At 31.6% G+C, this 27,933-nt stretch overlaps 3 protein-coding genes across 5 annotated transcripts; 2 read left to right on the plus strand and 1 right to left on the minus strand.

Moving 5' to 3' along the window:
- LOC144840742 (circularly permutated Ras protein 1-like) lies at positions 1–27,933 on the minus strand. 3 transcript variants are annotated; one of them, XM_078696735.1, is made up of 22 exons: positions 27,793–27,933; positions 27,279–27,387; positions 26,688–26,755; positions 25,982–26,038; positions 24,099–24,149; positions 23,129–23,272; positions 22,204–22,251; positions 19,782–19,939; positions 18,826–18,999; positions 18,155–18,295; positions 17,533–17,622; positions 16,798–16,949; positions 5,039–5,248; positions 4,490–4,574; positions 3,765–3,871; positions 3,383–3,498; positions 2,890–2,940; positions 2,502–2,666; positions 2,104–2,227; positions 1,827–1,917; positions 1,327–1,416; positions 1–1,043 (listed from the first exon to the last, which is right to left on the minus strand). In XM_078696735.1, exons 2-22 carry the CDS (start codon positions 27,368–27,370, stop codon positions 954–956), a joined length of 2,304 nt encoding a protein of 767 aa, XP_078552861.1. In that variant the 5' UTR covers positions 27,371–27,387; positions 27,793–27,933; the 3' UTR covers positions 1–953. The 3 variants fall into 3 exon arrangements, with proteins under 3 accessions (XP_078552861.1, XP_078552870.1, XP_078552879.1); XM_078696744.1 differs by having other exon boundaries at positions 27,620–27,873; XM_078696753.1 differs by lacking the exon at positions 25,982–26,038.
- LOC144853670 (uncharacterized) lies at positions 5,993–9,265 on the plus strand. Its single transcript, XM_078711437.1, has 3 exons — positions 5,993–6,136; positions 6,403–7,050; positions 7,375–9,265. The coding sequence occupies exons 1-3, from the start codon at positions 6,127–6,129 to the stop codon at positions 7,818–7,820; spliced, it is 1,104 nt and encodes a 367-aa protein (XP_078567563.1). The 5' UTR covers positions 5,993–6,126; the 3' UTR covers positions 7,821–9,265.
- On the plus strand, positions 12,024–13,720 carry LOC144853688 (uncharacterized). Its single transcript, XM_078711459.1, has 2 exons — positions 12,024–12,124; positions 12,418–13,720. The coding sequence occupies exon 2, from the start codon at positions 12,419–12,421 to the stop codon at positions 13,022–13,024; it is 606 nt and encodes a 201-aa protein (XP_078567585.1). The 5' UTR covers positions 12,024–12,124; position 12,418; the 3' UTR covers positions 13,025–13,720.

Below are 27,933 nucleotides of genomic sequence, written 5' to 3' on the forward strand. Positions count from 1 at the left end.
ATAAATGATCACCATATTAACAGTTATTTGTGCATAATAAAGGATCAGTTGATCATTTATTTATTATAAAAGTTAAAATGATAAAGTATATCTAACAAACCCACATGAATGATGTTCTACAATAATTCATAAAATAACATAATTCTAAAAGATAAAATTTCTTTTTTGAAAGAGCTGCAGTGTACAAAAACTACTCAAAGCTAAAAGAAATTCTCTGAGGAAAATATAATTTTAGCTACACATATATTTCAGCAGTGAAAAGCAGTACATTATTAAAATGTATTAAAAATGGAATAAAATTGTATAAGAACCAACTGTATAATTACATAATTCATTAAATAATAAGATAAACTGTATATTATACAGGAAAACAAAGTTTTTAGTAAATAATTAATAATACTGTACTATTAAAATTCATTATAAATATTATATACTAAAATATATTAGATCTCTGAATAATATGTTAATAATTATATAAACCAATTAATATTTTAATGTCATTAACGATCAAAATATACTATAGTCAAGGTGGTATATAAATTATATGGTAACAGCAAATATCAAATTTTGATATCACTGTATTAGTATGATAATAATATCTTAAATTTCTATAGTAATACAAAGGTAAAACAGATATATATACAAATAAATGTATTATTAATTAATGCATTGAAAGTATTAATGGAATGATTAAATACCAATAAGACTAGCTGTTACGCTCTGAATCGTCTGAACAGAATGTAAAGAGTATAAAGCTACATTCACATTGAAACTGATTCAGGCTTAGTGTGAACATGACTTTAAGTATGTGTGTACATTCTTTTAATGATCATGTACCTAAAACATGCTTGCAAAAATTCCTCCATAATTTTGGTACAACAGTAATCGATTTAAAAAGGTCAAAGGTTAAGAAACCGAGTTGTACTGACCAGCAGTAGCAAATAATATTGTATCTAAACATAAAAATCCTTGCCAGTCACGTTTTTTGTTTTGTAAAAGATACTTGCTGACCGATCTGTTACCTTCTTTCGCCAAATTTTGCCCTATAAGAAAAACAAAAACAATTTAAAATCATTTTTTAGAAAAATGGCGTAAAGCAAAGGCCTGAGGCCCCTGGCTTAGGAAGCCCAAGTGGCCCTCCAATGCTGGAGGTCTCGGGTTTTTAGCCTTTTTTGACATATTTTAATGCCTGTTTTTTCATCTGGACACATAGATCAGGGTCCCGTAAGATCCGGGGGCCCTGGGTTTAGCCAGTGAGCACTCATAGACGTTATGAAACTGGATGTAGAAAGGCACAGTTATGAAAACAAGTGTATTCCTGCTCACTTTTTTGGACTTCTTCTTAGCTTTCTTGTCCTTTGGACTGGATGCCTCTTCTTCTTCACTTGGACTGGCATTCATTTCTTGACTGTTAGCCTAAAAGAATTAATATTGAGTGGTGATAATATAGCTGATATAACTATGTTTTAAACGGTCAATCTGTGAGAGGTTCTACAACTATTTGTGATATTAAAATATGTATCTTATTATAAATAAAACTAAACAGTCAATTGCCAAGGACTGGCAATTTGTATATCTCTTTATTTTTATATATGTTTGATTGCAAGCGCTTGTAGTTCCTTCAAATTGTTGGTAATAAAGTTTTCTTATGTGTTTTGTCTATGTCTTATGTCTATGTCTTATCTCATTCTTTCTTTGCCCACAACACACTACTTGTATGAATATATACAGTTCCAGAATAATAATAAAAATAATAATAAATATCACAAACAAGCATATTGTTTACACAGGGTGGTTTTAAAGTTAAAACAGATTCACTATCTTACATCAGCGACTCTGTTAAGTTCTGAGTCAATAGGTGCTAGATTGCTAACAAACGTTTGGTAAATCCCTTCGTCATCTTCTTCCTTTTGTTGCCTGCAAAATACAAAATAAATGAAGAGTGCCCTCTATCAGTAAAAATATGTTAATCTGTCTAATATAGACAGACTAATATATAAGAACAATAATAATAAAAATAATTTTCAAAACTTGTCTCCAATTATAATCATCCAAAATTATCATTATAGCAAATATTCCGTAGGCTATACTTTCTGTACTTACACATGTCGCTCAACTAACTTCTGTGTCACAATTGCGTTTAGACGCGCCTCTCCATACAGACCATCTACTGCAAGTTTAGCAGTTGATTGAGCTGCATGTGTCCCAAGAACCGCTACATTTAAGTCTAAAAAAACAATAAAAATCAAATTGATAATTGATAGAATAATATGGTGTGCGTAATTACCAAGCAATGGAAATATTTTTGAGCCAGAAATGTTGGATGAGTATGTATATATAGTTGAGCAAATTAAGAGCTGCTTAAAGAATAGTTTATTTGGTTGAAATATCAATTGGGTGGGGGTGGGGGTGACAATTGCTTTCTGAACTTCAGTGCTTTGAGAAAAACCAAAACTAGAAATATGCAGGCTTTGAGGTAGAACAAAATTAAAAAGACTTGCTTTGCTCAGCAAACTGACGGTCCTTTGTCACTGGTCTATCCATGGTTATAATACGTAGACACTCTGATCCGGTACGAGTTGTGTAACGTATCTGCAACTGGAAAGGCAGACGTTCTAATCCTTCAATCGCACTTGTTGCCATCACAGTATCGTATATTGGCTCCTCTGAAAATAGGGAAACGGTAATTGTTTATATTGACAAGTAGCTTAATTTTGTACATTCAATCTAAATACAAATTGTTACCATATATTAATTAACAATTATCAGAAAACAATTATCCTTTATAAGAAAAATTTCAGAAAATCAAATTTATTTTCAATTATTTTGTGATCTATGAAGGTTTTTTCCCCATTGTGAATCATTTCATTAAAACAATTAAAGGCTTACCTGCTGCTTGGTCGGAGCCTACCATCGTTCCACCAAGGTTATCATAGAGCACTGTGGGTAAAATGAATGAATCACATAGACAATAAACCATTTTAATTACTATGATTTAGGTAAAAAGGAAAACAATAAGCCACTAATGCTGACAAATTTAATTAGGCAAAGTATTTGGAATTCTGTCATGTTTCATGTATTGAATCAAAGACAATAAATCAATTAAATAATTGATTGGATAACTGTTATGTCATATCCATGCTGGAAGTTTGCTCCGTACGTTCCAACACAAAGTATTATGAGGAACAACTTGGTCAGGTACTACATATATTATATTAAATAATATGAAGGGCTAGTGTTGACAAAAAGCTCTGCTGTTGTTCTGACTATTTTACTTTTTGCTTATTGTATCTCCAGCCACTGATATCCACAGCATTGTCAGTAATTTGCCTTTGGATTTATATTAAATATTATATTCAATAATATTAGTATAACATCAAACCTTGCATAACTGCCTTTTTTCGTACACCAAATTCAAAAGTAGCTTCAGAGTCACTTGTGACGTTGCCAATGTTACGACTCACTACGCTGCCCTCTGTATCTTCATTCCGAAAATACCTAAAATAAAAATATTTATAGATAAATTATAGGGACTTTATTACGTTAGAATTTTTGCATCCAATACCTTACACATTTAAACAGCCAATCTATATGAGGGCAGTATACAGTACATGGACTTTTACTATTAAGTAAGAATTCTGCTATATAATTTATTTACATTTTTAATCCCTATCCAAAACTTATTTTACATTTTATATACTTTTACCGACTGAATTATATTAAATCAATAATTCTTTATTGTTTGATAAAAGTCTACTACTTACATTCCTTTGTGTAGTATCAATTTTGCTGAAACTTTGCAAGCTAAGATTGGATCCTGCAGAATGCTACCAAATTCTTCAGATAAATTGTTAGGTTGAACAATATTGACCTATAATGACATCATTTTGGTTTTAAGAATTTAAAAAAAGGAATACTGTAAGGAATAATAATGTTTAGAAAGAAAAACTGTAATTACATGTTTTTAAAATTCTATATTTAATTGTATTTAGTAGAAAGTTCTTTACAACCTTGTTGAAAAAAACACTGTTGAGGTGAACAAGTTTAACCATAATTAAATAGACTATAGGATTATTACTATTATGACAATTTCTGGGGTAGATTTCACTGGCAAACTTCCTAGTTTGAAATATTTGCAGTGCATTCATGACAGCAATAAATAATAGATCCTAGAAATGGTAAGAAAATATCTGGTTGATACCAGGGTCTACATCTTAATTCTTCTTTAAACTAATTTTGCACACACTTGACTTTTCAACGGCATTGCATACTAATACTAAGGAAGAATCCCATACCCCTTATAGCTGTACAGAATCCTGAATCAAGATTAGGTCAAACAACACTTAATAGTCGTTGGTTAAAAATAAAAGGATATGAAAAGGATGTATGAAGGATATAACAAATGCCTGACCTTTCCACTATAGATGGATGATGTATTTATATCTATGAGTAATATGGTTTTGGTTTTTATTAAAACAATGAAATTTACCTGACCACCTGTAGCATCAGCTACTGATCCCAGTTCAATGACACGACAATCTTCGCCTTCCATTGTCAATACAGAAACAGACACTCTGAAAACATATAGAATACTTTACTGTACTAAATATGTATTTCAATAATAAAATAATTTACATAAAATCTTGATATAAAGTTTGTAGTATACCACGTATATTAGTTCTGAAAAGAACTGTTGAGTTTCTCGACGTTTCGATCAATATGCCAGCTTTGAGAGATATCTCTCCTGAGGACGATCAAAGCATATTGATCGAAACGTCGAGAAACTCAACAGTTCTTTTCAGAATTAATACATGTGGTGTACCACAAACTTTATATGAACATTTGGTTTCGCCATGCAAACCTTCAAACAATGTTATATAAAGTCATTATGCATTTTTTTTTGTATTGTATTTTGCATCGGCAGAAACAGGCCCATAGTTCTATTTTTATATACTTTTGTTAAATTTTTATTAAAATACGGGGATGCAAGCAACATGAGATATATTTTTTCTACCTTTTAGTCGTGACAACCACTTACCCATTTGCACAAGCATATTTGCCAGCCTCCTGATAGAAAACAGAAGCAGCTTCATATTCATACTCAGTGTCTGTATAAAGAAGGCTACCAAGACCGATATTTGCCATTCCATCTGTACAAACTATGACCTTTGAACCTGGCCTTTGCGATGCCATTGCAATAGACACTAGAAGAGCTGGTCCCAAAGCGGTTTGTCCAACTTCATTTAAGCTGAAATATAAAAAGTGCGATTTCTTAGAAAAGTTCAATAAGAATATAGATGACAAACTTCCTTATAAGGGCATTGCAGTGGAAGTTTATTATGTTATATAATATTTTATTTGATTCCTTATGAGTTTTAAATGTTTTCAATTCTATTTTAAAATTTGAATAAAAAAACAATACCTGGTGGGGGCAGCTGATTATGGAATTAGAGGGGGTGGGTTCCAGGGACTAAAAATTGTAAAATGAACTACTGAACTTAACATAATGTCCTATCCTTCTTATTGCAATTTCCTAAATTTAGGGCGGGGTGGGGCTGGGGGAGGGTGTGTGTCTCTCCTATCTTTCTTATTGCAATTTCCTCAATTTAGGGTGGGGTGGGGCTGGGGGAGGGTGTGTGTCTAGGTCACCACTTTTTTATTCTACTATATGTGAAGTGCAAGACACATGTTAACCTACATATCTATATATTAAACCATTTGTAAAGAACCATTTTTGCCCACACTTTGATATTTCAAGTATTAAGTCCCATGTATTTTATAAAATTAACTTTAAAACCTAATTCATTATTTGCATCATAAAGGAAAATTCATGTTTGTATATTATTAATAGTCTTCCTTGTATAAAATACTACCTTATATTATAGTTGGAATTACAAAGGAAGCAATAAACATACCCTCATAAACTGAGCATGTTGATACTCATATCTATTTAGCTTAACAAAACAAATTTACAGTTCATTGAATGTAAACAAGAGGCGACAAAAAAACTTTTTTACTTCCTCATGCGTTTATTGTCGAAACTGATTGAAAGCAAATCAGTAAAATATTAAAAGGATTTAAACGAGGAAAGATCGTCGACAAAACAGAATTTTAAATACTAGAAAAATGGCAGAAGGTAAGTCTAAGATTAATGTCAGGTTTACCTGGTTTAGGGCCTACAATAAAAAATGATGCACACAGTATAACATAGGTGACCTAGGCAGATACAGAAATCAATCCAATGTTAAATATTGTTTAATTTTTAATTTGCAATGTAAACATTACACTTCAATCCACTTAGTCTATGAAGTACATTTTCTATTTACTATTAATAAACAGTAGGTTTATCTTTGATTGGACTATGTACCCATGAATATATGGTTATATTTTTGCACATTTCAGAGCACACATATGAATCTAATATTCAAAAAACAATCAACAGTATCAGGAACCCTTTGGAAACACCAAGTTATGCAAACACAGATACAGAAGATGGTCACAAAAACTCAAATGCTTACATAAACACAAGGGGAGGGGACAAGAACAGAGGAAGTGCAAACACAGGAGCAAAAAGCAACACAACAGACGAAAACTTTAATTATCAGAATGATAAAGGGGCAACAAACATGGACATAGCAGAAAAGGACAGACCAGTAAGGGCAGCATATGTGAACACATCATCCACATTAGGACCGGTAATCCACACTTATTCTCTGCCAGTACAACAAAATTCTTTCTCTGATAAACTGAACTTAACAGGAACTTGTGAGTTTAAGCTTTACAAAAACCAAGCAAGCCTACACAAACCATATACCACTCACGGAGATCTCATCTGGGATTACAAACACGTAAGACAATATGGCACTAATGAGGGTTGCTTTTTTATGGAAGTTGGACGCAGAAGTGTGACTGGAGAAGGGACACTTATGTTAGCTATCAAGGAGACAAAAATTGGACAAGAGATTGTTCGAAATATGAAACGAGAAATAGAGAAGATGTCTTTTGATTTTTATCTTCGTAATAAGATTCCTGGCGCTAGTGATATATCAGGTAATATATATAAATTAAAAATAATAATTAATAAAAAAAAGTCAAAAAGAGTAAAACTGTTAAGGGAACACCTTTTTGACCAAACAAATTGTTACCTTAATAGTGGATGGCCACACTAGTGTCCCTTAATATCCCATGTATCTAGATGTACATCCTAAATCAATTTGAATTCAAAATAACCTCTAGTTTATAATGTACATCAGTATAGTACAATATATTTGTCTATGCATATTTTTTGTGTTTTTTATCCTTATTTTTTTTTAAATCATTTTGATGTTTTGTACCATAACATAACATTTTGTCAATATATTGTTTGTTTTACAGAGAATGCATATACAGGTGAGATTATAAAAACAAAGTTGTCGAAACATCTCAAACTTTCTGGTCAAATTGTTCTGTTAGTGGACATAACAGGAATATCTCTGCAAAATGCGACCACAGGTGAAATGGAGTACTGGTGGCCATTCAAGAATATTGTTGAACGCAACGTAAAAGAAAAAAAGTTTAGCTTTAGTGGCGGAAAAAACAGCATGGCCGGAGAGGGCACTATTGAGTTGCGAACAACAGAGGGGCAACATATCCAAACTCGGTTGCAACATTTTGAAGATCTGCTCGTTAAAAAGAAGCAGATGTTGTCTCTACCAGGTAATGTAAGGAGTGGCAGTGGGCAAAAGCAACCAGAACCGCAATACCAGGGACTAATATTTGATGAGAATCCACAGCACACTTATCAAGATCTTTTGCTACTACCAAAATCTCCTACAGTTTAGACTAAATATATCTTTGTTCCATATACAGTAGAGAACCCCTATTACCTTCCAAGATCCAAAAGTATCCCTTTAATAGAGGTTGCTAAGATACATTGACCCTTAATGTCTCCTGAATATGGGTGTCCAAAATAAGGGGTCCTCCTGTATTTATATATTACAGTAATTTAGAGGCAACAAAAATGCTGAAAATAATGTAAAATAGGAAAGAAAATCCAAGACTCCGAGCCTAGATATGCAATTAGACTAGAGACTGCTACATAAGACACTCTACAATTAGACTAAGAGGTAACTAGAGGTATCAAACACAAATTACTGGTACGAGAAAATTTATAAATTGCAATATTAAAAATGTTTTTGTCTGAATAATAAGATTTAAATAAATAAAATGATGCCATAATGTAAGAATAAATGTTTGTAAAATCCAGGATATCTAATATCGAGGTACTTGTATACTTTGTTTCAGTTTTGTTTTTATTGTTTTATTTGCTCGTTTTACATAATAAAATACTACTATTTATGGTCCATTCTAACATATAGTTGCTACTTTTACATATATTATAGATAGACAATATTGCTTACACTTTAATGAGCTCTGCAGAACAATATATTTATTTTACTACAGTCAACTGACTCTCCCAATTCCCGACACACTTAGAATGGCCTAATATGTTTGGTTTTCTAGAAATTCTGTTTTTTAATGGAAAAGGGAATTTGGGAACATTTTAACCTAAAGAAAAGTCTGCAGTTTTGGAGTGTTTCCGGTTTTCAGAAAGTCTGGTATTGGGAGGGTGGACTATAACATGTCTTCTAACAATGACTTTTGTTTAAAATTATTATGGAATTTGTGACAGTGTAAAGTCTTTATTATTTTAGATTCCTACGATTCCTACCTTTTTAACATTTTGTTATGCCATATTTATATTTACATATGTACATACTACTTTTATTATTAGCATTTTAAAAAGCAAATAAAACTAATGTGATAATATATAAAACATACAGTACAAGTGATACTAGATCATACTACACTGAATGAAATTATTATATGTAATTTCCTGTATTTATGTTAATTTTCAGAAAAGGGTTGTTTGGTTTCATTGTTTTTTTTAATTAATACTTATGCCTAATTATGTGAACTTTGACTTCAAGGAAATGATATTGAATAATAATTAATTTATTAGTACCATTCCATTAGAAAATCATTCCTAAACGCCAGTGATTAATATAGCACTATTACAGTTTTGTTAAAACAATCAAATAACATTTTGCTTAATATAAGATACAGATACAGATAACTGTTATTGTCCAAATAAACTGGAAATTGCATTTGCTAACTTATCACATAAAAATATCGTATAAAAATAAAGTATAAAATGTAGAATAACAATATAAAAATACACAATGATTAAAATAGTACATCATAAAATTACAGTTCATAAATATTTAAGTTAAAAATAAAGATCATTACAAAAACGGTTTAAAAAGTGTCTTATATTTCATTATTAATTATATATTATATTATTATTATTAACAAATCAGGCAAAGAACATTAATTCTAAACCGCCCGGTGATATACTGAAATTTAATTAATTAATTTGAAACGATAAAGATGAGGAAATCTGTGAGAATGAGAAAAAGTCGCCCCAACTGAGACTCAAACTCGGACCGCCTGCTTGATATGCAGATGTCCTAACCATTAGACCACTGGGGCTTTCATGGTATTGTTCAAACTCGATTGGATAGCGACTCTTTAACATTCTCGGCGTGGTACAGCGGAACAGCACTAGTCCTCAGTTGTACGCACGCGCACCAGAGATCAAATTGATACGCCCTCATCTTTCAGTATTTTATTCATGAGGCGGGATCTCCGAAGAGATACTTATATTATTATTATTGTTATACATGAACCTTGATTTCGGTGGTGTCCTTGTGTTAACGTTGTGGCTGTGTATGCATACTTGCAGAAGTGTGTATGTGTATGCATACTTGTAAAACATGCACATAAATGCAGTCTAGACAAATTTTAGAATTGACAGAAAGGGTGGGGTTGGTGGGTGTTAGGGAGAGGAGTCTTATTAATTTGCAAGTAGAGAACCAGTATATTAGCCATGTCCTGATTGGTCCACTAAAAAAGCTCATGCATGCACATTTTCACAATAATCATATACAAAATTATACAAGCTGGTTGACTCAGTGATGTGGTTTTAAAAAAAGGAGTTCTTTTAATTTTTTTTATTCACCATCGTCTTGAGGACAAGGGTTAGGTCAGTTTTACTCACCATTACATTACATACATTAGAACTTAGTGATTTTTATGGTTGCGCGAGAACTAATCACAATATGATTGACGTCAGTTCTCTCTTGTTACCGAAATAATAGTCCATTTGAAGAATTTGTTGAAGGTGTACTGTTACACCTTCAAAGAAATCCTCAAATGAACTATTATTTATTTGTTTTTGGCAATTGTTTTTACACTTAAAACACAATATCCCACCGTACACTGTAGCCCCTGTAATGACCTGCCACCACAGTTTAAAAGTAAGCCTAATATTAATACTACAATGATTTCATACAAAATGTACTAGTGAAACATATGTATTTTGTATGTATGTAAGTCTATGTGTGATGTTAATAGCTAGAGTAAGGAGAAAGGAATAAATAAAACAGAAATGGTCACTTGTCGGCCTGACGGTCAGAATAAGAGAATTATAGCAGTGTTACACTAATAGTTTAAAATGGTACACAGTCTTCAAAACAGGACTAGCAATGCAATATAATTCCTAAAAATGGAATTTCCACTCGTTAAATATATTTGGCAAATCACAGGTGATTTTCAACAATGAAACCTTTCATTATGAAAAGACAAGAATGTGTTTGTTGAGTCAGTGGGTGTCACATAGTTATTCATAGTCTACTAAATAAACAGGAAAAAGCAAATAACGATAATAACAAAGAAATCCAACGACTCGTTAATTAAGGTGCTTGGTACTAAATTACACTGCACTTTTAAGTATTCCTATTATTCACCATTTACCACACTTTGAATTTACCTTAAAATAAAGTAGGTTGTATAAACATAGAAACATTTTTTTATTATAAAAAATTAATAAAAATAAATAAAAATGGTCATACGAACAGGATAAAATGATTAGCTTTGTATCAAATGTACTTGTGTTATTACAGTATCTGAAACATGTACTACATTTTCTGAACTATCATTTTTGGTATGATTGACCTACGATAGGCTCAGAAATTAATGTACAGTATGATTTGACATTTCCATTTTTAGGAATGTTAGTGCATTGCCGTGTCCTATTTCTGTTTATACTTTCATAAACAATTAGCATAATATGATAACTATTGTATAGTTTCTAGCCATTGCCTAATAAGGATTTACTGTAAAGTCAAAGGTCAATATAGTATTGCTTGTTATGTTTCTGTCAGATACAACATTTTTCGTTAAACAAAATAAACACAAAAAATGAAGTGTGTACTAATTTTAAAAAATAAAACTGTTTTATTAACAGCTGAGAAAATAAATGTAAAAAGACAAATTTTTGTATAATAAATAATTATCACTAAACTCGCCATTTACAGGATGGATAAACTATAATTCATTGTGCTATAGAGTATCATTTGAGGCTTAGGGAGTATAGAAAGAGAAAGAACGAGTTGTAAATTAGCAACAGGATTAAACCCTCAGGATTATAAAACAAGTATTTTAACCACTTTAAATACTAAAAATTACTTTACTATTACTAGTACTATTTTATAATTCCACAGTAATGATTTTAAAAATTAAACAAAAATATATATATATATAAATTTTGTGTTAAAATTGTGAAAAATATGCTCACTGTGTAAATTCGATGAATTTTCTTTATTATAGAATTTTTGCTCACTGATTCGCGCATGTGCAAGACTCTTATTTCGCAATAATCTCGCAACCACATAATTACAAGATGAAATACAAATCGCTCTCCAATATTTACTTAATATTAATTTACTGACTAAGGTCAAAATAGCAGAGACATTCCTAAGAATCAGGTAGTTACGCTATTATGGAGAAATTAGGGAAGTTCCCATTGGCTTACGCCACAAGCACTTCCTATTCCTGTGCATTCACACTGAAAGGTATACAGTGAACAATGCTATTTCAGTCATCCAGGAAACGCAGAGTCATATAAATTCAGTGCTTTCAGTTTGTGATTCAGAATTAAATCTGATGTTATCGACTACACACCTGTCTGAGATCCTCTTTACTATCAATAGTAACATTATCTATTTATTATCTTCATTATTTGGTAAGTCACATTCATTTGTTTCATAATCAATGATAATTAATTAGTAATATTTATTATTAATTGATTAGTGTATCACCGGGCGGTTTAGAGTTTCAATTCCTGTAAATTGATATTTTAATATGAAATATAAATTGATGTGTTAATGTTAGTTGTTATTGATTCTTTCAAGAATCGTTAATTTTAATTCCAAAGTCATTTTACAATAATTTCAAATTTAACAATATTATATTATTAATTGTTAACTGAAATATTCAATCTTATTAATAAACGGTTTATTTTGTATTATTTTATAGAATGAATTTAAAGATGTTTAACATTAGCATACACTTTTCCGATGACGAACGACTTCGGTCTGGCGAAGATTACGAACTGAACATAAATAATAACGAGCTGTCTTTGAGGGAGCCATCATCGTTAAAGACTACTGTCAGCTGGCGATGTGATGTCATACAAAATCATTCAGTTTTCCACCCATACTACTCAATAGAAATGTCTAACTCAAGTAAAAAGAAGTATGACTTTTTCACGTTTAAGTCTACCAATGCCGAAGAAATATATAAAGCTGTACAAAAAGAAATTGAAACGCATGAAGAGAAAAATACACAGGACGAATTAGAGAATGTTTCATCGGAGGAAGTGAAGAAGGACGTGACATATGAGAACTTAAAACTGCATGACACAGACGGGAAGCTCTTAGAAGAAACACAAAACTGCATATACGAAGCAAGTGACCGTAAAAACGAAGTTATCACAACCGTGTTTACGATTTTTTCATTAAACATTACAACCGAAACACTTCAGAAAAGCAGTCCGCCAACATCTAACACCGCTAGTCCAAACACAAGAAGAAAAAATAGAGGGCGCCCTTATAAAGAATGTGTACAGCTATTAAGAGTATAAACTTTAACAAAATTGGAAAAAAAAATCTGACGATTTTAAAATATCAATAATGTATTTTCGAAAGCTTTGTCACGGGTCAGGAAAAATATGCATTTATCTTATTTACATGACAAACTGTTTATATTCAAAATCATGCCTATACACTAATTTATGGTGATAAAGTAATATAAACAACTTTGCTGTATTATGCAAGAAATTTGTAAGCAATTACCTTTAAAACAAAAATGAAACTAAAAGATAAACATAAAAGTTTTGTTTTTGTTCAGTAAAAATACAAAGTAAACATGTTTATGAGTTATTTTAACAATATCAAAACTTTAAAAATTCTGGTTTTTATTTATATACTATATCAACAGACTTATTGGAGCCTAAATCGTGCCAATCTCAATATGGCGATTAGTTTTGCAATAGGACTTGATAGACTGTTAAAAGATCTAAAAATATAATCAAGAAATTTACTAGTAAACTGTATTTTTATCAGTTCAAAATATTTTGAAACACAAAATATATTTTATCAGCTTTATAATGTGTATTTAATGTGATATAATAATTGTGTTTATATTTAATTGAATTATTTAAACTTAAATCATTATTGGCATTAAGAAACATTTTAAACACCATTGTTGATATTTATAATTATTTAAAACATAATATGGTATATTTCTGTTTGGATATTTATAATTATTATATTATTATTGTAAAGTATTACATTAGCTACATATAACTCAGCAAAATGCTATGAACAAAATGTATTCTGTATCAGGAAAAATAAAATGTGCAATAGAGCTAAAAACATTTAATAGTTTTTGTCAGAAATTTCTTGTTGGAATAATAATCGATAAAAGAACATAACCTCATGGATACACTGACTTGTAAAAGAAGACAAAACAATGTTACATGTTATTAGAAAACAAGGAGAAAAATATGAACTGAAAAGATTCCAAAAGATCTGTTTTCTAATAATAATGCCGCAAAAAGTTTTGTAGATACATGACGATTCATTTAACCACGCCTTGTGTTTCCACCTATAACTTATCAAAATATAAAACCAAAACTACATTAAAAGGCCTTCAGTTACTAATAACAGAACTATACCAAACGATGACGTGGAATACAGATGTTTTATTGCATCAATTTTGGGCCGCAGTCAAACATGTCAATATGCTGCTTTAAGCCACAATAAATTAGTAGGTTTAGATGGCTTTGATAAACATGATGAACATTTATACGAGGACGTTGGATCACTGATAGTGAGATCGTGGTTTGAATCCAACTCTCGCTGCATTGCTTTCTTTAGGCAAGACACTTTACTTACATTTGCCTCTCTCCACACAGGTGTATAAAATGGGTACCCGGTTAGATCAAAACACAACTTTGCACTGATTACTAGCTGCATTATTATGGGAGTATGTTTCGATACATGTTTGATCCAAAAAATGACCGGGGTAATAATGTGCAGCGCATTGAGAGCTTGCTTATATGCGCTATATAAAATGAACTATTATTATTATTATTATTTATATAATATAAAAACAGGTTCTATACAGGATTAAGTTTACCACATTATTGATATGTTTAGAGCATGATTTCTTTCATGGTTTTGCAAATACGGAAATTCCTAATAATAAATACAGAAACAAAAAATCATATTATTAATAGCGGAACACGGATTGTGGGCAGGTATACCTACCCTTTTCAGACAGAGACGTTTTTTTTTTTTATAATAAAGACAGGTTCTATAACAGGATCAGGTTTACCACATTATTTTCATTTTAACGTCCAATAACATCATATGATATGTTTAAAGCAAAACACATGATTTCTTTCATGGATTTGCAAATACGGAAATTCCTATTAATAAATATAGAAAAAAATCAATCAAATTACTAGTAGCGGAAGGACGGATTGTGAGGGTACTTTTCAAACAGAGACTTTTTCTATAATAACAGGATTATTATATTCATTTTAACGTCCAATAATATCATATGATATGTTTAGAGCAAAACACATGATTTCTTTCATAGATTTGCAAATATGGAAATTCCTATTAATAAATATAGAAACAAAAAATCAAATTACTAGTAGCGGAAGGACGGATTGTGAGGGTACTTTTCAAACAGAGACTTTTTTTATAATAACAGGATTATTATATTCATTTTAACGTCCAATAATATCATATGATATGTTTAGAGCAAAACACATGATTTCTTTCATAGATTTGCAAATATGGAAATTCCTAATAATAAATTTAGAAACAAAAAATCAAATTATTATTAGCCGAAGACAGATTGTGGTCAGGTATATCTGAACTTTTCAGACAGAGACATTTTTATAATAAAGACAGGTTCTATACAAGATCAGGTTTACCACATTATTTTCATTTTAACATCCAATAATATGATATGTTTAGAGCAAAACACATGATTTCTTTCATAGATTTGCAAATATGGAAATTCCTAATAATAAATATAGACACAAAAAATCAAACTATTAGAAGCAAAAAACAGATTGTGGGCCAGTTATAGTACACCTGTACTTTTCATTCAGAAACTCAATTCTATATGCTTAATATTTTAAAAAGTGAACTGTTCCAAAATTAGTTAAATTAGGAGAGGACACAACCACCTCTCAGTTATTTAATTCTAGGAAATAAAATTCCCATTTTTTTGTCTCAAAATTACAGATAGATTACATTGATTAATATATTTGGCATATTTAATTAATTTAAGTTATATTTTTATACTTATTTTTACAATTTTTGGGTTTTTTTTATGTGATACATACAAGTTTTACAAGTTATACTGCAATAAACAAACAAATGAATTCATGCATATTACTGTAACAATCAATTATGATACTGTAGGTAGGCTGAATACAATTTGACCCTAACAAAGGTAACTTTGAACAAACAACGACATAAAAAAAGTTATTTATAGTAAGTAACGGTTCATAAAGCATTATTGAACAAGTATTTCTAGTGAATTCTACGTCACTTGACTTCTATCTAACAGGCTTGACGTTTATCAGGATTATCTTTCTAAAAATACAATTACTGAGCATGTAAAGGAAACAATTTTGAAAAATAATAGGAACTAATGTGAAGATAATAGGAAACCACTAGGTGTAAGCTGTACTATAAGGTCAATGGAAGGAGTGAACTGTATTTAGGTCTACAAATTTAATGTTTAATAGTGGAGCTATAAAATGGTTTAACTGATAATAGTATAAATACATTTTTATCACCATAAAGAAAGAATTAATCTCCTCCACCAACTAAATATACAAATATGTTTACATTTACATTGTTCTTTTGCTTTGTTTGGTTTTATCGCACAATCTTTGAGTTCATATGCCAACATGTTTAGCTAGTATTGTCTCGTCCTGTGCTTCAATTATGTTTGTATCATGTATTAATTATTTTGTTAAGGTGGCCAAACACTGTACGAGCTTTGCTCTTTTTTGGTCATCCTTCCATTTTTTATGCATATATTCATTTACACTTTGTTTTATATTGGAAAATAAAAACTGAAACTGAAACTAAACTCAAAATAGAAAAACAGCAGTGGCTATGAGCGCTCACTGGCTAAAATCAGGGGCCAGGAGCTTATGGGGCCCTGAGCAGTGCCCAGAGAAAAAACAGGCATTAAAAAATGTCGGAAAAAGGCTAAAAACGCCTGAGGCCTCAAGTGTTGGAGGGCCACTTAGTTCCTAAACCAGGGGCCTCATGCCTCTGCATTACGCCACTGCATATTAGTGAAGAAGAGAATATTTACCTGAAAACCTTATCAGCTAGACACCTCTTGACTTGAGATATTGGAGCTGGTAGGGGAATGCTGCGGCCAACTTCAACTACGACGTCATTCTCAAGCAGCTGTTCCTCATGAAGGATAACTGGTGGATTACTGCCATCACCAACTACAATAACCTGATAAAAATGCAGTACATTATTACATCATATTTATATGGTTTATAACAGTACTGTCAGTGGCATAGGCTGGTTGCTGCCTGGGAGGGTACGAAAATTGTAAATTCAGGACTAACACTACCCCACCCCCAGCCCATGACCCTAACGCACCCCACCCCCGTCTATGACCCTAACGCACTACCCATAAACCTACGCCCCTGATTGTAGAAGTAGAATCATGTTAGAATAAACCTAGCATGTAACATGCTAGCCTCTCACACTAATGTGGTGTACGACGTTCTTCCGATCTTCTAACTTTGTCCTGTTTAAATTGTTTGCATATAAAATATTGGTGGGTGTGTCCTGTTATCTATTTGGCAACAATGTACTACTTTCAGATATTCAGTTACTTTTTCTTGATACTGTACAACTAATCTACACAACACAGGGGCAGATCCTGGAGCTTTAACATATAATATTAATAGTCTATCAAAAATACATAAAAGTTCATAATTTAAATTTACTGTCAATAAAGCTTGTAGCATCAATCTATATATATATATTTATATCACCAATTTCTTATCACAAGAAGAAAACAACTTACTCGATTATTAAATGCCACAATTCCAACTCTTTTGTTCGGTTGCTCTCTCTCCATCCTGGTTAATTGTGTGTCAATGGCTGATTGCATGGCCTACAAAATTATAAATTAATAACAAGAAATTATGGAAAGAAATAATTTAAGTTAGAAGATTTGAGTGGTTTGACTGCAGTGTGAACAAAAACATATATTTTCATTGTTCATTTCACATGAACGTGTGTCCTGAATAGGGTGTCCTAAAGAAAGGAGTTCTACCGTGTTCGTTTCACATGAAAGTGTGTCCTGAATAGGGGTGCCTAAAGAAAGGAGTTCTACCGTGTTCGTTTCACATGAAAGTGTGTCCTGAATAGGGTGTCCTAAAGAAAGGAGTTCTACCGTGTTCGTTTCACATGAAAGTGTGTCCAGAATAGGGGTGCCTAAAGAAAGGAGTTCTACCGTGTTCGTTTCACATGAAAGTGTGTCCAGAATAGGGGTGCCTAAAGAAAGGAGTTCTACCGTGTTCGTTTCACATGAAAGTGTGTCCTGAATAGGGTGTCCTAAAGAAAGGAGTTCTACCGTGTTCGTTTCACATGAAAGTGTGTCCAGAATAGGGGTGCCTAAAGGAGGGAATTTTACTATACCATACCTGTAATCTTGAAATGTATGTCTTTGGTTGTACAGTAGCACCAGGGTATGAAACATACCGCGGCTCATCAAACTGCTTACGACTTTCCATCAGTGCAATATTTGCATCGTTTGATCTCATCAGTTGATCATTTCCATTCACCTGCGGACATATTAGAATGTTGGTTAGCCAAGTACTGTATTCCTCATTTGACAGGAAAGTGTCCCATAAATATGGATTTACAAAGGGTTCTACTGTATGTATATTTTACTAAATTAAAACCATTGAGAAAGTCTGATAACATTTTGATCATTTCCATTTACGTGTGGACATATTAGAATATTGATTAGCCATATTGTTAAAGCATATTATTCCTCATTTGACAGGAAAGTGTCCCATACACAAGAAGGATTCTACTGTTTGTATATTTTACTAAACTCAAACCATTGAGAAAGTCTCTGATAACATTCCACGACTTGAACTGTAGTCTTTTACTGGAATAGTGCGTACTATTGCACGCCATGTGACCCACAATCATCCAATCAAATGACTGTAATTTATTTAGGTATTGTATAACATTGGATATGAAAACACACTGGGTTTTTAAGTATTTTATGTTGAATTTTACTACAGTGAAACAGATTTTATCGTCGATTACAACTTTATTTAAAGAATGATCACAGAAAAAATACCTCAGTTGTGACGCACATGCTTCCAGAGATATCTAAACAAAACAAGATGGCCGAATCAGCCTCGGTTCCAGATCCTTCATTTAATATATAGGTAACATCATCTTTTTCTAATTTATCTTGAATTGCAAATTTTTCACTTATATTCTCGGCTTCGCAAAACTCACATTTCCAAAACTGTAGAGAATTATAAAAGCAAAATAATGGAGTCAGTCACTGTTTTTTATGACAACAAAAAATATGACTTTAATTTTCAAATTTATATTGAATTGAAAGTGAATTAATCATACACAGCAATGTAATTATATTCTTATCACATTAAATATGTGGACTTTGAAACTAATAAAAATGATATTCAAGACAACAAACATAGATGGAAACCTACATATAGTTGAGGCTGCTTTAGCAAATTCATAACTAAGAAATTAGTTTTCAGTAATTTAAAGTGAATGGGAATGGTACAGTACTATTAAATATGACTTGATTAATTGTACGGCTTCCCCATAAAATATAAATGATGTTGTCTGGATGGTACTACGATATGACAAACAAATGTTTCATTATAATATCTACAATAGAATAGATAGAATATTTAGACCATAAACCACATCCCATAAACCACCCCATTCCATAAACCACTGCATCCCATAAACCACCTCATCACATAAACCACTGCATCCCATAAACCACCGCATTCTATAAACCACTTCATCTCATAAACCACCACATCCCATAAACCACTTCATCTCATAAACCACCTCTTCCTATAAACCACCCCATCCCATAAAGCAACTCATCCCATAAACAGCTTCATCCCATAAACCACCTCTTCCCATTAACTACCTCATCCCATATACTGCCTCATCCCATATACTGCCTCATCCCATAAACCACCTCATCCCATAAACCACCTCATCCCATAAACCATCATTTCCCTAAACAATATGAATATCAGGTACCTGTCCATCTATGATTTTGCTGATATGCGAAAAAGCTGCAGAACAGTTTTCACAAAATATAGCCTCCCCTGGTGAAAAGTCGACAGATTTTACTAAAGATTCAAATTTAACAGCAACAACATTTGTATCTGCTCGTCTATACTTCATGGGTTTACTTTCTGTGAATAAAATGTAAATGAAAAAAATTAGTAAGTTTATCATCTTTTTTTCTTTTTCTAAAGTTACATTTTCTTTGCGTTTATGTTTATTTTTTTATAAACTGTAATTTTCAGGTTATTGTCTCCCAAAATAATGAAAAATAAAGATTTATAAAATGTTGCAGTTTTAATTAAGTTATTCCATAGGAAAAAAATGAAAAAAAAATAATGATTTCACATATCAAGACAAAATTAAAAAGAAATTCATTACAACCAAACTGCTGAATGTGTCCTTTACAGCCCTTTTACAAATTTCATTCAATATTCAATTCTGTGCTCCGATAGTTTTGGGATATTAAAAGAAGATGATAAATTTACTATATCCAGACAAATGTCTATTCACAGGTTGGCATTTTGAATAGTTGATATAATATTAATATATCTTTGCTTTGTTATTATTTTAACTACCTGATACCATAATAAATAAAATGTATACATATAAACAACATAACAAAAAAACGTGATGATACAGTTTTGTGGTTTACCACTATGAATAGTACAGTGGCCTTCACCAGGAAAACAAAATGTTCCAGTGAAGTGTTTTTAGTTATCCGCTTGGTATACCAAGCGGATAACTCCTTGTAATTGTATGAGATCAATATTTTTTTTCTGTATTATTCTTCTTTCCTTCCTTCCTTTTTGTGAGTCGTGTTCCTCTAAAATGTGTAAACATAACATTTCATAACTTTGACAACATATGGGCATTTACGTGAAGTTGTGCACCTCCTATTTTTGAATGACGTCATAGTTGCGCAACGTGACTTATGCGCAATTTTATGAATTTCAATGATTGATCATAGATTAAAAACCAAAAGTCATTTAGTATTGACACTTTGACAAAATTTAAGTCATATCAGGGGCAAACTTTCTACGGATTAAAAATGGCATGTTTGACAAGAAGTTACGCGCGCACGCGCATTTAAAATTTCAAAATGCGCAAAATTAATTTCTAATCAACTTTTTACGCGTTTCTTGTCATTTTGAGCATGTCAAAAATTCCCACGGGCGCGCAATTTTTTATGCGCGCGGTGCGCACATAGCGTTAAAAACATATTTTTTTCTCTTGAATTATATTTTTCAAGCCTTTCCCAGTGATTTTGAAAACAATTTAGACCTTTTCCAGTTTAAATAACGCCATACGAACACGTTGAATTAGACAATTCGTGCGCGTTTTTTATGAAAAAGCTTAAAAAATCGTCAAAATTATGTCTTTTTTTAAACAGTCATAGTTTCTAAAGTAAACCGTTAACCGTTTATTTTTATTACAAAATCTAGAAGTTGATGAGTTGTAGATATCGGATCATGCATCAATAAGGCTAAAAAAACATTGTGACGTCATCGTATGGCCACACGAATGTAAAATATAGGATTTTTGTCTCTTTCGTTATTGCTCATCACATTCAATGGAGCGCATCGCGCTTATCTGTATTCCTTTTTCTCCTACATTTATATATTGTGTAGGTCAATCAACTTTCTTTAGCATGAGATAAAAATATTTTAATTTTTATGACGTCATCATGCCTAAAAATTTTAATTACGTGGGTCATTAATTTCATCTTTACAGTAAATTTTAATCTGTAATAGCTCGTAAGAATAAAATGTGATAATCACGATTAAAACGTTTTCTGGAAGCTATTGGATTGTAGATACGAATTCATGTAAACATTTTGCCAATCGGATGTTGTGACGTCATCATATGGCCAGTTGAATAAAAAAAGTCGTATTTTCATATTTTGCGTAATAGTTCATCACATTTAAAAGGGTGCGCATCTATATTTTACGTATTCAAATTTCTTCTACACGTTAATATGTTGTTCCTGAGATAATTTCCTTCTGAAATTGCTATCTAAGTGTTTCATTTTGATACCGTCGCCATGTTAAAAATTGGAATAAATGGCGGGTCCCGTAATTTCACCTATTCTACACTGTATGTAATATGTATACAGCTTATACTGTTTGCATGTATATACTATATGACACAAAATTCAGCACTAACAGCATGTCATATTCCTCAGTTCTTGTCATAATGCCATAATCTTTATCTGTGTGCAATATTCCAACGTATGACGTGCACGTGGCGTTTGTCGTGGTGCGGATAACTAACTCGTCAAAGTGACGAGTTTCATGTCTAGTTTTTATTGATATTACAAAAGGCCATTGTAAAAATTGTATATGAGACACGACTATTATGAAATTCTGTCTCAAGGTTGTTTATAGTTAGTTACCTTCTTTAGTCTTTTTTCTATTTTCTGGAGGCAATGGCGGAGCATTCGCTAAAAGAAAAAAATTACATTATTTATAGTATTATTTTTTCCCGCTACAGAGCGCTCAGGATTTCCAAGCAACTGTGCTAATGAAGGAAACTAAAAAGAAAGTAATAAGACCACCAGGAAGACCAAAAGATAACTGGATAAACCAACTAAAAAAAGATTTAAAAGGAAAAAATGTAGACTTTAGCTCAATAACTAACCATCCGGCCCAAAACAGAAAAATATGGAAACAAATGGTGGAAAGCGTATATGCCTGAATACGTTTCAAAAGAGAGGAGAGAGTGTGCTAATCATGTGATGTCTTCATATTACACAAACCAACAGCAAATGATGATGGTGGTTTGTGGGGAGGCTTCCATTTGAGGGCATATTTCATGGACTATACCATTTGTGTAGAGGGAATAAAAATGTCTACTTTTCGAGTTATATCTCGCTCTTCCAGGAGAAAGGGCTATTGTTGGTTTATCCAGGTAAGCTATGATCTAGACCATATCATTTTATGTCAACCATAATATGCTGTACCTAGTCTATTCATCTCATCTTTTGCTTCAGTTGTAATCTTTTCCCATAAAATGTCTTGTTCTGATCCTCTATGGTTCAGGCTTAGTTATACCCAGGTAAGCTGACTTCATGGAACAATTATCGTATTATTGATTTTAACTCATTTTCAAGAGCCTTCAGTTTTGATCTTATTCACCGCACATCCATAATCTTTGATTATCTTTTGAGTGCAATGTTTTATATTTTTTATATGCGATATTTTATGTTCAACTTTTATTTATGTATAATGAATTGCGATAATAAAGTTCAAGTTCAATCCATGGATTTCTTTTCTATCTTTTAATTACAAATGATTAATACAAGAATTTATTTTTTTTACCGCTTAATTCTGAGTAGTGGTGTGAATCATGCGCTCCCAGTTCAGCATATAAACCTTCTGGAACTTTTGGCTTATTTTTTGATGGAATTTTGTTATCGTAAATAGCTTCTGGTCTATCAAATGTCCTGTTATCGTATATTGCTTCTGGAAAATCAAATGTTACATTATTAATCACAATTGAATATAAAAAAAGCTTCCAAGTTGTATGTTTTACGTTTTCTGTTTTAATCTAATCTAATAATTTAAAGGTATTACTCCCAAAAAATAAATATAATCAGCACATCCCCAATAACACTGTTATATAAGTACACATTTACAATAACAATAGGCATAGATACAATACTCTATCCATGTTCTAATTAATTTTCTTGCTTTCAAGACATTATTAACAAATATATAATTATTAATTAAGTCTTTGTAATAACCTATAATAAAAGTTGATTGTGGATTATGATTATTTAATGAATTCATCATACAAAGATTAGTATGTTTTTATTATCATTAATAAGCATGGTTACCACTTGGACAAAATGCAAGTGAGACAGTAGTTCGTATTGCGGTTGGTCAAATCACTTTCCGTGAGCTTTCCGTCCTTGCGTAAGCAAGTTTTATTATTAGAAAACAGTTAAATTTTAATATATTTAATTTTCTTTGTAATTCCTTATATATCCAGTTATATATTGCCTCTCATTTACATACATTATTTTGTTATGGTTATTAGTTGTTACTGTCCTTGTATGGAATTATTTTAATCAAAAACGTACAGTATCACAAGTTTCTTCTTAATATTAAATCGTGTAACATTTTGATATTTATAGTATTATTCTTTTTTGACAACTGGGGATAACAATGTCCAACATGGCACACCAGTAGTACGGTACAAGCATGAAAATAGCAATAACAAACTTACATAATATTTTCACTAACTTTAAGTACTTCGAAAACAAAGTTTGACAGTAATGTACTTTACCTTCAGAGGGTTCTGACTTCTGACCAACTAAACCAACATTATCATAATTACCTGCAATAGATAAATAGAAAAGTATGATTTAAACACAGAAACACTTTTAAACCTCTTGGTTCTTCCAAATGCCTGACTTTCATATGGCTTCTGATAAAAATAATATTTAACTTAAATGCTTTAGATCAAAATGAACTAATGTGCTTACTACAATTACAACACATTACAATACTGTAGTAATAAACGTGTGGAAGTACACTATACTACAGTAATTTCATCTCATTTGTGTAGGAACTATAGAATATTGTATTATTGAACTAAAGCAAAATTCTCATCTTTGCTTCTTAAGCAGCAAATTTACATATATAATTACTTTCAGCAGAGGTGGTATAATGCCATATCATAATTAATATGGCTAGAACAGCTTTAATCAACACATTATGAGTGTGTAATGCTAGGAAAAAATGTAGTACAGAATACATAAGAATATGCAATCATATGGAGGGAATAACATGATTTTAAAAATTAGCATGCACCAGACATGTATACATATTGTACAATGTAAACACTGCAATCAGGAAATTGGTAAAAATAGATAAATGTAACAATAAAAAGCAAACATGCAACTATTGGGAAATTCATTCTAATTCTAAGTCACATTTAAAACAATCTTACAAAATGGAACTAACAGTTTGTTGCATTTGTGTGTTACATGTGAATCAGGTATAATTGTGATGTACACCATCTATCTCGAAAACCAGACATCCTAAAACTCTATCTACACTATCAAACTTTATGTGACAAAAAAATGTGTGATGTGCCCACATATAGACATGATGATGTCATGTTTGGGCATATCACTACCATATTTGGGCACATCACACATTTTGTCACAGAAAGATTGATAGTGTAGACGAGCTTTAAAAGGGGTTCTAATTTTTTTGTACTACAGCATTGAAAATGAATTATGAAAAATAATCCAAGATTTTGGGCAAGTAGAAGGGTCTTACGGGAGATTTAACTATAATAAACGTATATATTTATATCTAAATATTTTTAAGACATCCTATAATTGGCGATTTTTCACTGTTGGATGTAGTTAAAATAAAATAATATTGATGCCATGTTTGTAGATGTTTTGTACTATGAAAATAAAAATTATAAGCAGTAGCAAAAATGGATATTATTAAATGGAAAGCAGATATCGAAAATTGGTAACAACTGCCACACTATTACCTTAAAAACACAAGCAATTTGTGGGATGTACTAATGCTAAGTGCTACAAACAAACATCTTCTGGAGTATAAGTGGGTATGAGATATTTCAGTCAATGATATGTACAGGGAAATATGAAATAGTCAGCAACATTACAAACAATGAAGGAATTATGTCTAGATTAATACCTCCATGTTCCAACTAATACCCTTTTCACATATGTATAAATTGTTACAACTTGTAACCAGATGGATTCGCCCGACTTATTACATGTTTTTATACACGAACCTTGTGAAATCTGTGGAGGAAAGAATAGTTGCGCGCTATTTGATTACTATGATTGGTCAGTTAATACCAGGGCAATACATGCGTGCGCAGCAAAAACTCGGAACATCTCGGGACAAAAACACAGGCCTCTTGTTGGTGTGTTTTTCTTCCGAGATTTCACAAGAGACCACTGTGAAATCTCAGGAGATTTTCCACAAAATTGTATTCAAACCTGGTTACAAGTTGTTACATTTTGCAGATGTGAAAAAGATAATGATGAAAGACATGGATAGGTTTATTATAAATTCTCAGTATCATTTCTAAATCTAATCATGGTTTAAACTAATGAATAAGGTTTATGTGCTGCTTGCAAAAATACTGGTGAGCAACTAAATGACGAGCTATCAAACCTTCATTTGACAAGGCATAATTTCTGCGACAACCCCTTATACTTTCACCGTAAGTTGCTGTAAAGTAAAAATGACAAATTAACCCAATAAAGGATGTAATTAAGTTTGTCTCAAAATAGTCATGGCAATTATCATTACCAATGGGTAAATGTTAGAATAAACCCATAAGCATAAAATAAGTTACTAATACAAACGTATGAAGGCCAATAGATCAATACATTTTATGAATATTACGCATATTTTGTACAATGTTATGAAGTCAAAAGTCTATTGTGGTACTCTATTGTGGAATTTTCACTGAAGTGTAACAATAATAATGAATAACCAACTTCTGGGTATAATTTAATTGTACAATGGAGGAAGTTATTGCTTATTGCTAAATATATATCTGTAAACGACAGGCATTTGTATAAGAAAATAAACAATGTAGGCTTAGAATAGTATAATCATCGAAATTGGAAACAGAAAAGCCTTTTTTTAATTTCGAATCTAGGCCTATTTTAAGGAGGAACTATTACAGAAAAAATAGAAACAAAAGACTCACAATACAGTAACTTTCAATAAGAAAAATGCTTAAAAAATATATAAAAATTTGATCTTTTTTGAAATACAACATTGATTTAAATGATTTTCATTTTTGAAAATGATAAAAATTGTACTCTTATTGGTGACTATTTTATAATCTTTTTTGTACACTATACAGTACCTTCTGATTGGACAAAACTTCTACCGCCAGGAGCCACAGTACGTCCTGTACTGGCAGCATACTTTGCACTGTCAAAAAAGAAATTAATATTTTGAATGATAAACTTTTGCTAGTTAATTATTAAAATCATACTACCAACAGTTTTGACTCACTGTCACATGCTTCGTTAAGCATTGGGTAAAAATCTACCTGAAGCAACTAGTACCAAACCCAAAAGAGAGTGATATGTGGTATAATTGTAAGGGATCGGACTATAATGTGAGATTAATGGGTTCAAGACTAATAATCAAAATTATATATTATAGCACTTCTCTTACAAAATCCTGGATTCACACCTACTATTATCAGGGGCGGATCCAGCATTATAGATTAGGTGGAGGCTAAATATTTCATAAATGATAAAAATGATCCGTCGGGTTGAAGAAAAATAAAAAAGGTAATTATTTTATTTAGAGATAAGACATGGCTGTTAAATTTTAGGGAGGGCTAAAAAGCCTGTTTAGCCCCTACCTAAATCCACGGCTGATTATTGAAAATAAGGGGGTCGAAAGTCTTGTACTATATAAAAAAATAATAAATGAATCAAAATACCTGCCACCTATTCCAAACTTGTACTCTCCTTCAGAGATAAATTCTTCATCTGAATCATCATAATTTAACACATGGCTTGATGCAAATTCCATTTTTAATTGACACTTATCTAAAAGAATAATAAATATCAAATATGAAATATTTTTCAACTTCTAGTTTCTACTTGTTTCATTGTTTTGTGAAATTATTAGTATCGAATGTTATTTAAAAAACAACCATCCTCTGATCCTAATAAAATATTGTAGGCTACGAAATCTATTATATGAGTAATATATGAATAACAATGCGTGGTACCTGACAGTACTGCTGTTGTACTACCAAATAGTCGTTTGTTTACCTACCTCACACCAGTACGCGAGAGAGAGTACGGCTAGGTACCACTTTCGATTGGCAACCCCAGGCTTAGAACGGTACACTGAATCAGAAGAGGCGGGCTAGACAGAAACAACAGGTGTATATATTTCGTATATATAGTTCTATAGGTGCTACAATATGATTTAACGATGGCACAAACCTTAGTAATAAGATAATCGTATTCAATTCGGATAAATTGATGATTAAATATTAATAGCAGAATCCTCTCCGCCTAAAAAATACATCGATGATTCAACCTGCTGCTTGCTCTGATGAGTACGATATCTGCGCTCTGATTGGC

Source organism: Antedon bifida, chromosome 1 (genome assembly GCF_963402885.1).
Source record: "Antedon bifida chromosome 1, ecAntBifi1.1, whole genome shotgun sequence".
In the NCBI taxonomy this organism is placed as follows: Eukaryota; Metazoa; Echinodermata; class Crinoidea; order Comatulida; family Antedonidae; genus Antedon; species Antedon bifida.

What these genes read in the sequence shown, in the direction of transcription:
- LOC144853670 (XM_078711437.1), top strand. An exon ending in TGGCGCTAGTGATATATCAG is followed by an intron (nt 7,051 to 7,374) that starts GTAATATATATA and finishes TTTGTTTTACAG; the next exon opens with AGAATGCATATACAGGTGAG.
- LOC144853688 (XM_078711459.1), top strand. Translation starts at nt 12,419, where the DNA reads ATGAATTTAAAGATGTTTAACATTAGCATACACTTTTCCGATGACGAA.
- LOC144840742 (XM_078696735.1), bottom strand. Translation starts at nt 27,370, where the DNA reads ATGGAATTTGCATCAAGCCATGTGTTAAATTATGATGATTCAGATGAA. An exon ending in AAGTTTTGTCCAATCAGAAG is followed by an intron (nt 26,039 to 26,687) that starts GTACTGTATAGT and finishes TTTACTTTACAG; the next exon opens with CAACTTACGGTGAAAGTATA. An exon ending in CCGTCAGTTTGCTGAGCAAA is followed by an intron (nt 2,228 to 2,501) that starts GCAAGTCTTTTT and finishes TTGTTTTTTTAG; the next exon opens with ACTTAAATGTAGCGGTTCTT.